Raw genomic sequence first — 12774 nt, forward strand, 5'->3', positions numbered from 1 at the left:
TAGCAAATACCCCAACTTTTTTTTTTTTTTTTTTTTTTTTTTCAACTGATATATTATCAATTGGATAATTTGAAATGTAATAATATTTTTATTTTGTAAAAACAAAACTTAAAGATATCTAAATCTAAAATAATCGGATTTTTATTACCCAACCCATCTTTAGGATATTTAATTTTCAAATGATTTTTCTTGGCTTTTATTAAATTATAATTTAATTTCTTTCTTTTTTCATAAAAATAGGAATTTATTGGTACCACCTTTTTATTTTTTTTTAGTATTAAACAAAAAAGTATGTGGAAAAGTTTCCGTTATTAAACTCGAAAAAAAAAAAAGATATTTTAAAACTTTTTTTTTTTTTTTTAAATTTTAAAAAAACAATTAAAAATTTACTGTACAGCTGCGGAATTCCAATATTAATTTTTTTTTATTTAATTTTTTTATATTTTGTTTTTTTTTTTTTCCTGGTCCAATACCACGTTTTTAATAAATTTTTTTTTTTTTTTCTTTTCTTTTTATCATTAATTATATATTTATATTTATATTTATCTCTTCAAAATGAGACTTATTTTAGTGTTATTGGCACTTGTTTTTAGTGTCATTAGTGCTCAACAAAATACATGTTCTCAAATTTGTAAAGATAATACTGATGTAAGTGATCCATTTGTTCATTAGGAAATTTCTATAGATTCAATGAATTAAATAAATAAAGTGATTCATCACTTTATTATATTAATAATTTAAACACACACCCCCTCCACTCCACCGACTTTTTTTTTTTATTTTTTTTATTTTTTTTTTTTATTTTTTTTTATTTTTTTTATTTTTTTATTTTATTGTGTTTTATTATTTAAAAATTAATTTATAAAAATTTATTTAATTTATAGTTATGTTGTTCATTATCATCGGATAATCAATATTATTTAACTACACAAGATTTAGAAGAACAATCATCATGTGGTGATTCAAAAGAAAATACATACTTTTTAGCTGGTTCAAATCGTTTTGGATGTGGAAATACTGTTACTCTTTGTACAGTTGTTGAAGAAAAAGAAGAAGAAGTTGTCGAAAAACCACGTAAATTTGGTCATCACGGTGGTGGTGGTATTGCTGGTGGATTAAACTCTGCTGCAACATCTTTATCATCATTAGCTTCTGATGTTTCATCAGTTGCTTCAGTTGTTTCATCACTTTCATCATCAAGCGGTCCAGATAGTGGTAGTTCAGCTGCTCAAGGTAGTGGCGCTACTAGTGGTGATGGTAATGCACCAGGTTCAGGTTCATCAGGTGGTACATCTGGTGGTGGTGGTGGCTCAGGTGGTGGTTCAGGTATGTATATCGATCCACAAACTGGTCTCCCACGTAAATTAGGTCATCATCACGGTGGTGGTGGTGTTGCTGGTTCAATCGCCAATGCTGCTAACGCAATTTCTTCAGTCGCCTCATCAGTTTCATCAATGACTTCATCAGTTTCATCATTAGCCAACTCAGTTTCATCATTAGCCTCTGATGCTTCATCAGTTGCTGGTTCAACTGGTAGTTCATCAACTGGTGGTTCATCAGGTTCATCAGGTTCATCAGGTGGTGGTTCATCAGGTGGTGGTTCAGGTGGTGGCTCAGGCGGTGGTTCAGGTGGTGGTGGTGGTTCCGGTATGGTTAAACCAGAAGCCGAAAAACCAGAAACCGAAAAACCACGTAAATTTGGTCATCATGGTGGTCACGGTGGTGTTGCTGGTTCAATCGCCAATGCTGCCAACGCAATTTCTTCAGTCGCTTCATCAGTTTCATCAATGACTTCATCAGTTTCATCATTAGCCAACTCAGTTTCATCATTAGCCTCTGATGCTTCATCAGTTGCTGGTTCATCAGGTTCATCAGGTTCATCAGGTGGCTCATCAGGTGGTTCATCAGGCGGTGGTTCAGGTGGTGGTTCAGGTGGTGGTGGTGGTTCAGGTATGTATATCGATCCACAAACTGGTCTCCCACGTAAATTAGGCCATCATCACGGTGGTGGTGGTGTTGCTGGTTCAATCGCCAATGCTGCTAATGCAATTTCTTCAGTCGCCTCATCAGTTTCATCAATGACTTCATCAGTTTCATCATTAGCCAACTCTGTTTCATCATTAGCCTCTGATGCTTCATCAGTTGCTGGTTCATCAGGTTCATCTGGTTCATCAGGTTCATCAGGTGGTGGTTCATCAGGTGGTTCATCAGGTGGTGGTTCAGGTGGTGGTTCAGGCGGTGGTTCAGGCGGTGGTTCAGGCGGTGGCGGTGGTTCAGGTTTATACATTGACCCAAAAACTGGTCTCCCACGTAAACTCGGTCATCACGGTGGTGGTGTTGCTGGCTCAATCGCCAATGCTGCCAACGCAATTTCTTCAGTCGCTTCATCAGTTTCATCAATGACTTCATCAGTTTCATCATTAGCCAACTCTGTTTCATCATTAGCCAACTCTGTTTCATCATCATCAAGTGGTTCATCAGGTTCATCAGGTGGTTCATCAGGTGGCTCATCAGGTGGTTCATCAGGCGGTGGTTCAGGTGGTGGTGGTGGTTCAGGTATGGTTAGACCAGAAACTAGACCATACAGACCACATACTTACAAACCATATGCTACCTGTGTTAGAGTTAAAGCTACTCAACAAGGTCCAGCTGTTGATATTGAAAATAAAATGGGTAAACCAGTTGTTTCATCATCATCTCAAGTCTGTAAAGATCTTTTTGAATCATCATCATGTCAATGGAATGACCAAAAAATTGTTATTGCTGTTGAAAGTCATTTAGAAGATGGTTTCCCAACTCAAGGTGCCTTCAATGTATCTCGTTCCGAATACAGACACATTGTACAACAAAGTGAAATTTTAAAACAACAATGTTTAAATGGTAAATGCATTAAAATCAATTAATTAATAAATTTTTTCAAATAAATAAAAATTTAAATTTGTACAAAGGTTAAAAAAATATTAATAAAATAAATAAAAAATAAAAGAATTTATATTATATAAAACTATATAATATAGATTTATATATTTTTTTTTTATAAAAAATTTTATTAAATATTTTTTATTAAATTTTATTTCTCGATTAATCAATTATTGGATTTATAAAAAATAATTTTGGTTTTTTTTATATTTTTTAATTTTCCAAACCCATCCAAACACATTTTATATTTATAAAAAATGATTAAAAACTACCACAATCTATTATAATTACAAGTAAATTATCAACAAAACCCAATAGGTTTTTCTATAGATTGAAAAATTAATTAAGATTTAGAAATTGTATAAATGTAAATTAAATATTGGAACTTCTATGGAAGTGTAATCCATTAAATATAATGGCAATTTTATTTTTATTTTTTATAAAAATTTCTACAATTGCTTTAATTTTCTTTTAATAATCTTGACATTTGGGCATTTACTTTTTCCTTTTGAAATAAAAAACCACACTGTTTAATTTTTTTAAAAATTTTTTACAATGAATAAAAAAGCTTGTGTGGGAAACCCCCATTTATTTTTTATAATGATTTCAAATTAATTTTGATTTTTTTAAAATTTAATTTTTTTTTTAATTTAAAGTTTTTTATTTTAATTTAATAATTTTTTTTTTTTTTTTTTTTTTCTTTATTATTTTATTTACATACAAATAATTATTTACATTTATTCAATTATTATAATAATTCTTACAATAATAAATTTTAATAACATCAATAACTTTTTTTTTTTATAATTAACTTTCAAATAACCTTTCAATAATTCATAACAATAATTTAAAATGGATAATTTTGTTTTAGATTACATTTTGGAGATTTTATATTATATAACATTAATTTCAATTGGCCTCGCCAGTTTTGCTTATGGCTATGCCTATGATGGAAAATTCGATAGACGTTGGGTCACAGTTTATGGTTTCCCATTAGAGATTGGTCCATCAGTTGTTAATGAATTTTCAAAATATGGCAAAATACTAGAAGTTGAATACCCACGCCAATCAGCAGCCAATTGGATTTTATTAAAATTTGAATCCAAAGAAATTGCATCAAATCTTATAAAAAATGGAGGTATTATTTTCGAAAACTATAGAATTGGCGCTATTCCATTTAAATATTGAATGGAAAAGTAAATGGTCTTAAATAAGAAGTAAATGGTCATTTAATGTCGAAGGATTTTATTAAAGTAAGTAATTCATACATTCATATTTATACTTATTATTATTTTTTTGTTTATTAATTTATTTCATTACTAATTAAGTTGAAGAGAGAGGGTTATGGTGCTGGCACAATAATTAATGTTGAAAATAGAGGTTAGAAAGAAAATTCCGATATTAATCTCTAAAGTAATTCCGAAATCATTTTCTTCGTTATTTTATTGATACTATCCCGAATAAGATGATTATATGGATGTCGGTTAATCATGAAGTTGATAGTGATTAAATTAATAATTTACATTCTTTATTCATTGTTTCATTTAATGAAATAGGTAAAGAACAAACTATTAATTAAATCGTTTTATTCTATATTTCAATTAATGATATCAATTACAGTTATTTTCATCCGAAAGTATCAAATAATCAACAAAGTGAATGCCAATCTTCGGGGTAGCCATAACTAAGACCCAGTGCCACTTTTTCTTTTATAGCCCGCAACTTTTTAATTCACAACAGCCACATTCCTAAAAGGCCGCCACATGAAAATTGCCAAGAATTCTTCACAATTATAGCCCATTTACTTCAATTCAATATGTTTTAATAATAGACCATCATATCATAATCAACTCAATGCCATATTCCTTCAGTATAAATACCAATAACAACCACCACTAACAATCGTATACAAAGTCCCAGTAACACACCAAAAGACACAATTATAATATAGCCATAGCATATACAATCAAAAGTTATCAAAAGTAAGTTAATTTTCATATAAATTATAAAAAATAATCAACCTATATATAATGAAGATAGAAGCAGATTTACTAACCAAAATACTTATATTAAATAATAGGTTAATTAACAATAATAATAATTAAATAAACAAATAGCAGTATTTTTTAATTATAATCAATTCGAAGTTCAGTTTATTAATTTAAAGAGTTATAATACAACCAGACTATATATTATTATTAAAAATAATTAAATTAAAAAAATAAAAAATAAAAAAAAAAAAAAATATTTTTGGAAAATTTTTGTTTTATTCAATTTTCGCTATAAACTTAAAAATCATATAATTTTATTATCTATATTTTTATTGTTTATTTATAAATTAATACTTTAAAAGTTCATTTACATTACAATCTTTGGATCACTTTTTTATATGAAACAACACTATCACATAGTTTAATAAATTGTAGCATCTTCCCATTAATGGTGGTAATTGTAATGTTGGTTAGAAGAATAGCAATTTCAAAAGGAGAGGTAATAGGGTGTGTTTTGGGTTTTGTGGGTTTAATTGTAACTTTATTCCACTCTTTGTTTTTAAAAGAAAGGGGTCTAAATAATAGTGCCAGTAACAGTATCAGCAGTAGCATCGAACGAAATAATGCAAAGGGTCAAACTCCAACATTTTATGGTGATATTTTAACTTTACTTGGTGCAGTTTGTCTAGTATTTTACTTATTTCCAGGCTCTCATTTAAGAAAGTGGATGCCTATCTTTTGTTATGCCTTTACTGTGACATTTAGTGCATCTGTATTTTTAACTATTGGCTCATTAGTTTTCGTAAATAGACACGGTAATGGTATATTTGGTTGGCTATTATCTTCATTCATATTAGTAGCAATATATATAGCATGTAAGTATTAAAATTAATTTACGTAACCATAAGAAAAAATAAAATAAAATATTGTAATTTAATTCAGTTGGTCTAGGTTTTTAGGACTTGTCTAAATTAGGTGGAAAGTATCCAAGCTCAATTTTGATTATAAAACTATTGAAATTTCCAATGAAGATAGGATAAAATATTGATAGGTTATATGGCCAATAAGTATAAAATTGAAATAAATTAAGCTCAATACACTATAACTGGTTTGTATCATTTTATTTAGTTTCTATATAATTATATATAATAAAATTATAAAATTTTTTTTTTTTATGAATGAAAAGGTTAATGTTTTATATGTCATTTTATAGAGAATTTAAAGAAATTTTCAAATTAGATTATATTTTTAATTATAATACTCAATTTTAAATAAAAACATACATATATTTAGATTCTCAAAAAAAATTAAAAAATAAAAAACTCACACTTCTGAGTTTAAACATTACTATTTTTTTTGATTTTATTATATTTATTATATTTTTATTTTTTATTTTTTAATTAATTTTTTTTATAAATTTATTAAATATTTTTCATTAAAAAAAAATTATAAACAAACTAAATTTTTTTTTTTTATTTTTTTTTCAAATTATATATTTCAAAAATACAAATAATTTTTTAAATTTATTATTTATATCACACTTTAATAATCATAAAAATGTATAGTTTAATTGCTATTTTCTTTATTGTTATCACCATTTGTTTTTTATTATATAATAAAATCAAAAATAATAATAATAATTATAATAATAATAATAATAATAATAATATAAATCAACAAAAATATCAACAACAAAATCAAACTTATAGGGATTTTAACCACCATCACCAACCAAGAAATCAATATCAATCTCCACCACAACAACATCAACAACATTACCAAGCATATGGAGATTTTAACCATTATCAGCAACAAAATCATCATCATTCTCCACCACAACAAACACAACCACCAATGAACCCATTCCAAAGCCAATATCAATCTCCACACCATCCACAACAAAATTACCAACCATATGGATGCAACAACCAGTATGAGCAACCAAATCATCAAAACCAATCTCCACCAATGAATCCATACTATAGCTTTAATAGAATTTCAAAGAGAACATTAGAAGCTGATGAAAAAGATATGGAGTCCAATAAAAAATTTAAATTTGATGATGAAGGTAATTTAAATAAAGCTTATGGAATTTTAAAGAGATCATTGGAATCTGGTGAAAAGGATGAAAATTCCAAAAAGAAGTTTAAATTTGAAGAAATATCAAATAAATATAATGAATTTTCAAAGAGACCATTGGAAGTTAATGAAAACAATGTAAAATCCAAAAAAAAATTCAAAGATGATATTTTAAAAAATAATGGAATTTCAAAAAGATCATTCGAAGCTGATGAAATAGTTGCTAATTCCAATAAAAAATTTAAAACTTGGTGATGAATAAATTAGAAAATCCCAAAAAAAGAAAAAGAAATATAGTTTTTTAATTAGTTTTTAGAAATAGATTCCCATAGAAATTTTATACACCTAAATAGAAATCAAAATAATTACAAAGGTAACTATTATTATTATTTTTAAATAATTATTTATATTTTTAAATATAAAAGAAACTAATATTTTATTCAATATTTATATTATAAAAATAGTTATTAAATAATTTACTCATATTTATTTTATTAAAGTCAAAAATGCCCTATTCATTAAGATTCAAGTTCCGTTAACTCATGGTGGTCATTGGTCAACTCCTACTTTTGCAGTATGTGCATCACACAGAGTAGGTTCCTTCAATTAGTTTTATATAATACCGGTTTATCTCTCGTAGTATATGGTGATTCAGTATGGTGTCCATATAACTTTCAATTTACCCAAAACTATGAGTTTCTTTTTATTCTCCCAAAGTGCCTCTCCACCTGTATGGCTTTAAAATACCTATTAATTTCAAATCATTCCAAGATAATTTCAAAAATTAGTTCAATATAAATCAAGAACAATTTAAATACAAAATATTATTTTTATTGTCCAAAATAAATATGATTTTAAATTAATTTGACTCAAAAAAAAGGTCAAATTAATGAGAAAAAAGTTTTAAAATGTGATTTTCAAAATTTTTAATTTATTTTTTATTTTTTTTTTTAAATATATTTTTTTTATATTTTTTAATTTTTTAATAATTTTTTTTATTTTTTATTTTTATTTTTTATTTTTTTTTTTTACCACTACACATATACATATATACATATATATTTTTATGTTATTTGTAATAGAAATAATTATTTATTATTTTTCATTATAATCAAAAATATTTTTAAACAGTTTTTAAAAATCATTTTTTTTTTTTTTTTTTTTCATTTTGTATAATATAATTTAAATATGTCACACGGCAAAGTTAAAGGTAATATTATTTAAATTGGTTTTAGAATTTATCCTTTATATAGATAGATCAAATACTTATTAATATACTCTATTTTAAACTTTAAAACTATAGAATTAGTTGATAACCAACTTGAATCAGAGTTATCCAGTGCCGGTAAAAAGTTAGTTGTTGTTGATTATACTGCTGGTATGTATTTACTATTTATAAAACCTTTTTTAATTTAAATTCTAATCATTTTCATTTAAATCTTTAGTTTGGTGTCCTCCATGTAAAGCTATTGCACCAATTTTCGCCCAACTTTCAAATGAATATCCAGATGTTGTCTTTTTAAAGGTTGATGTTGATCAATGTAGAGTAGGTTTATTATATTAGAAAAGAAAAAGAAAAAAAAAAAAAAAAGAAAAGAAAGGATAAATTAATTAAATATATCATTATTTCAATTATTTTTTAATTTAGTCGACAGCTCAAAGTCAAGGTATAAGAGCAATGCCAACTTTCCAATTTTTTATCGAAAAACAAAAGGTTCATGAGTTTAGTGGAGCTGATAAATCACAATTAAAGAATTCAATCGATAGATTTAAACCACAAATTTCATTTGCATCACAAGGTCAAGCATTAGGTGGTGGTGGTGGCGGTGGTAGTGGTGGTGGTTTCCAAACCTATTTAGATAGCTTACAAAAAAAACAAGAGGAACAACAAAGACAATATCAACAACAAGTTGGTACCACAACACCATCATCAAATCCATTAAACAGTCTTATGGGTGGCAGTGATGCACCAAAAACTAAACCAGCACCAAAAAACACCGTCCCAGATCCAGTTATGTTAAGAGATTTAATCGATATGGGTTTCCCAGAATTTAGAGCAAAGAAAGCTTTAGTACTTACAAATAACTCAAGCTCACAAACTGCCATGGATTGGATTTTTGAAAATATGGATTCAGAGACTATTGATGATCCAATCGAGGGAATAGATTTATCAACTCCAACACCAGCTGCACCAGCCGCTACAACACCATCACAACCAACCACTGAACAATCATCAACATCATCAACAACTACAACAACTACAACTGAACAACCAACCACAATTCACAGTGCATTATGTGATGTTTGTCAAGAACAAATTATTGGATATAGATATAAATGTGATGTTTGTCCAAATTATGATCTTTGTCAAAAATGTAAAGATACAACAAAACATAACCCAGAACATCAATTTACTCAACATGAAAAAGATATCGAAAACTATCAAATGACACCAGAAGAAAGAGCTGAACAAAAGAGAAAATTAGAAGCTAGAATTTTAGAAATTAGAGCCAAGAAGGCCGAGGATGAAGCTAAAAGAGAAATTGAAAGAGAAATTAGTCGTCGTCAAGGTGGTAAAATGTCACAACAAGCTCTCACAAAGTGGCAAGAAGATCAATTGAAGAGAGAGGCTGAAAAAGATAGAAAAGAAAAAGAAGCCGATCGTATTGCTAAAGCTAAAATCAAAGCCAAAGTCGAAGCTGACCGTCTTGAAAGAATTGCAAAGAAAAATGCCGCAGCTGGTAATGGTGCTGAAGCTCCAAAACCAACCCCAGCTCCTGTTGCACCAGTTGTACATACTCCCGCCAAAACCTATACAGACTCATTGATCCAAATTCGTCTCTCAGATGGCAGCACTATTAAAGGAACCTTCCCAATTACTGCTAAATTAATCGATGTTCATACTTTTATTTCAAAAAATACTAGCCAACATGGTAAATTCACACTTTCAACAACCTATCCAAGAAAAATTTATACTCAAGCTGAACTTTCTACTACAAGTGTTGAAGAAGCAGGTTTGGTACCAAATGGTACTTTAGTTTGTACTAAGCAATAAAAAATAAATTAATTATACTTTTAAAATTATATTTTTTTAATTAAAAAGTGCTCGTTAGCTATAAAAAATAAAATCAATTATTTAGAAAGTTTTGTTTATAGTGTATTTATGTGCATTTTTATTTTATTTCTGTAATTTAATTATTTAATATATAATAGGTTTGTCCAGTTTGTTTTACATTTTTAAAGCTTTATATAAACAAAAACCAAAAGCTAAAACAACCAAAGCAACTTGGCCACTTAATATAATATTTTGAAATGGTGATGGTTTATAATCTTTTAATCTTTCAATTGAACCTTTTAATTGGTTCTTATCAGCTCCACTAAATTCATGAATCTTTTGACCTTTAATAAAAAATTGAAAAGTTGGCATTGATCTTATACCCTGTTCTTCTGCAGTAAACTATAGAGATAAAAAAAAGAAATAATTATTATTATTTTCTTTATTAAATAAATTTTTCCTGAATGAACAAACTTACTTTACATTTATCAACGTCAATCTTTAAAAAGATAACATCTGGGTATTGGTTTGATAATTGTATAAATATTGGTGCAATTGCTTTACATGGTCCACACCAGGCTATTTTTATAAAAAAAATTAAATTATTTGATAAAATAATTAGATAACTTAAATAGTTTTGCATTTGTTTATAATAGTTGTTAAATATACATACTAGCAGTATAATCGACAACAACCAACTTTTCGCCAGCACTGATTAATTCTAATCCGAGTTGTTTATCAACCAATTCTAAATTCAAATTAAATAGTTTTATTTTAGTGTAACGTTAAATCTGTAATATTATTATACTAAGTAATACCTTTAACTCTGCCTTGTGACATTCTAATTAGAATAATTAATTAATATTATGCGAAATATGAAAAATAAAAAATAAAAAATAAAAAATAAAAAAATTAAAAAAAATTAAAAATTAAAAAAGTGAATAAAAAAATTATTTTGGCTATGACTTTTTTTTGTTTAAATTGTATTATGTCGTTTTAATCCATTTTCTTTGTCGAATCAGCGATTATTTCGTCTATTTCTTCTATTGTAATTAGTTCTTTTATTGTTAGTGGATTGAGTTTCCATAGTGAATTTTGTTTTGGTGGTTTGAAGCCAATGTATTGTATTTATGGTCAAATTTTCCATGGTTTTCTTATTTGATAATTGATCCTCCATGTTACCATTCTTTTGCTTATAAATAATCTATCTGAGACTATTTTTTCATGTGTTGGTGGCGTGTTGGGCATTTCTATTAAGCATGCATTTTCAATGGTTCTCATCAAATGGTTATTGATATTTGATTCTTCTTTATTTATTTTAAAATATCCCACCAGGATGTCTACGTCTATTAGGCCACGATATTTGAGGTTTCTTCTAATGTATGATCTTTTTTATCTTCTCCTGATTCTGGTGTTGCTATTTTTTGGTTTATTTGTATATGGGTGATGAGTAATCCTCCCTCTTTGTTTTTGAATAGTTGTTTATTTAGTTGTTTATTTGTAATATACCTGAGGCTCTTTTTTCTTCTGGTTGTGAATGGTAATTCCTGTTTCCTAAGACATTCTTTTCTTTTTTTTTCTAAATTTGTTTCTGTCAATTCAATATTTTCAATATATAGCTCAGGATCTAGGTTTAAACTAGGATTGATCAATCCTATTTTTTTAAATGAAAATCCGGATCCTTTTTCCTAAATTTTATTAAATAATATTTAATATTTTTTTATTTAAATTAAAATATAAAATAAAATAAATAAAAAATTTTTTATTTTATTTTTTTATTTTTTTTTTCACTTTAAATTTTTTGAAACATTAACTTTATTTTTTTAATTTTAATAGCACAATATATTTTATAATGGACAAAAATAAAATAACCAACGTAAATAATAACACACATAATAATATTTTGTCACCTCTATCTGGGAGTGAATATGAAGAATTGGAGTTAAAACAACAACTAGAAAAAACAAAAATAGAAAAAATTGAGACAGAAGAACATATAGTAAATAATAATACAAAAATACGAAATTTGATTAATAATTCAATAGATGATATTGTTGTTATCAGAGGTTTAAGCAAAGATGAAGTTATAGAACAACAAGAATTACAAATTGAAAAATTACGAAAAAGAAGAAAAGAATTAAAACAAAAGGTTGCTGAATTACAAGAAAAAATAGAATTATTAAAAACAAAAATTAATAATCTAAAATATCGTATCGTGAAACAAAATGAAAAAATAAAGAAACAAAATGAAACTATAGACAAACAAAATGAAAAAATAGAGAAACAAAATGAAACTTTAAAGATTCAAAGCGAGAAATTAAAAACACAGGATGGGAAATTAGAAACACAAGATATTAAAATCGAAAAATTAAACAAACAAATGGAAGAAATAATGGCACATAATAATAGTCTCAGAGAAAGTATTGACAGTGATGGAATTAATATTATACAAGATGCCGCACTCATGAGTGAACAAGTATATTTCGTTACAGTATGTCACTATTATTTAGAGCATCATTTATTAAAAGAGATAAACGATGACAAAGAAGAGAAAGGTCAAATCAGTTGGGAAACATTTAAAGTAAACTATACAAAAAATAAAGAGGCACAGAAAAATGCTAAAGGTGTTGAATTAGACAAGGTATTAGAATTATGTAGAGAAAGAAACTCTTTTTTTCATATCAATGATGAAGATGAAATTATAAAACTTATAGATAAAATAAAAAAATT

The 12774-nt window shown here is 26.8% G+C and overlaps 5 protein-coding genes across 5 annotated transcripts; 4 read left to right on the plus strand and 1 right to left on the minus strand.

Moving 5' to 3' along the window:
* Positions 1 to 555: 555 nt before the first annotated feature.
* alyL (amy lysozyme-like protein) lies at positions 556 to 2903 on the plus strand (the record flags this gene model as incomplete). Its single annotated transcript, XM_003285845.1, has 2 exons — positions 556 to 648; positions 885 to 2903. The coding sequence occupies 2 exons, from the start codon at positions 556 to 558 to the stop codon at positions 2901 to 2903; spliced, it is 2112 nt and encodes a 703-aa protein (XP_003285893.1).
* An 868-nt stretch (positions 2904 to 3771) lies between these two features.
* Positions 3772 to 5796, plus strand: DICPUDRAFT_149807 (uncharacterized protein; the record flags this gene model as incomplete). Its single annotated transcript, XM_003285846.1, has 3 exons — positions 3772 to 4057; positions 4871 to 4901; positions 5346 to 5796. The coding sequence occupies 3 exons, from the start codon at positions 3772 to 3774 to the stop codon at positions 5794 to 5796; spliced, it is 768 nt and encodes a 255-aa protein (XP_003285894.1).
* Positions 5797 to 8177: 2381 nt separating this feature from the next.
* DICPUDRAFT_76816 (uncharacterized protein) lies at positions 8178 to 10044 on the plus strand (the record flags this gene model as incomplete). Its single annotated transcript, XM_003285847.1, has 4 exons — positions 8178 to 8199; positions 8293 to 8367; positions 8435 to 8535; positions 8638 to 10044. 4 exons carry the CDS (start codon positions 8178 to 8180, stop codon positions 10042 to 10044), a joined length of 1605 nt encoding a protein of 534 aa, XP_003285895.1.
* A 279-nt stretch (positions 10045 to 10323) lies between these two features.
* Positions 10324 to 10763, minus strand: DICPUDRAFT_13409 (uncharacterized protein; the record flags this gene model as incomplete). Its single annotated transcript, XM_003285857.1, has 3 exons — positions 10324 to 10446; positions 10523 to 10623; positions 10718 to 10763. Coding segments are annotated over 3 exons (270 nt in total), but the record flags the coding sequence as incomplete, so codon positions are not given.
* Positions 10764 to 12481: 1718 nt separating this feature from the next.
* DICPUDRAFT_24118 (uncharacterized protein) lies at positions 12482 to 12634 on the plus strand (the record flags this gene model as incomplete). Its single annotated transcript, XM_003285848.1, has 1 exon — positions 12482 to 12634. A coding segment is annotated over one exon (153 nt), but the record flags the coding sequence as incomplete, so codon positions are not given.
* Between the last annotated feature and the right edge of the window lie 140 nt (positions 12635 to 12774).

This window comes from Dictyostelium purpureum (assembly GCF_000190715.1).
Source record: "Dictyostelium purpureum unplaced genomic scaffold DICPUscaffold_56, whole genome shotgun sequence".
Lineage (NCBI taxonomy): Eukaryota > Evosea > Eumycetozoa > Dictyosteliales > Dictyosteliaceae > Dictyostelium > Dictyostelium purpureum.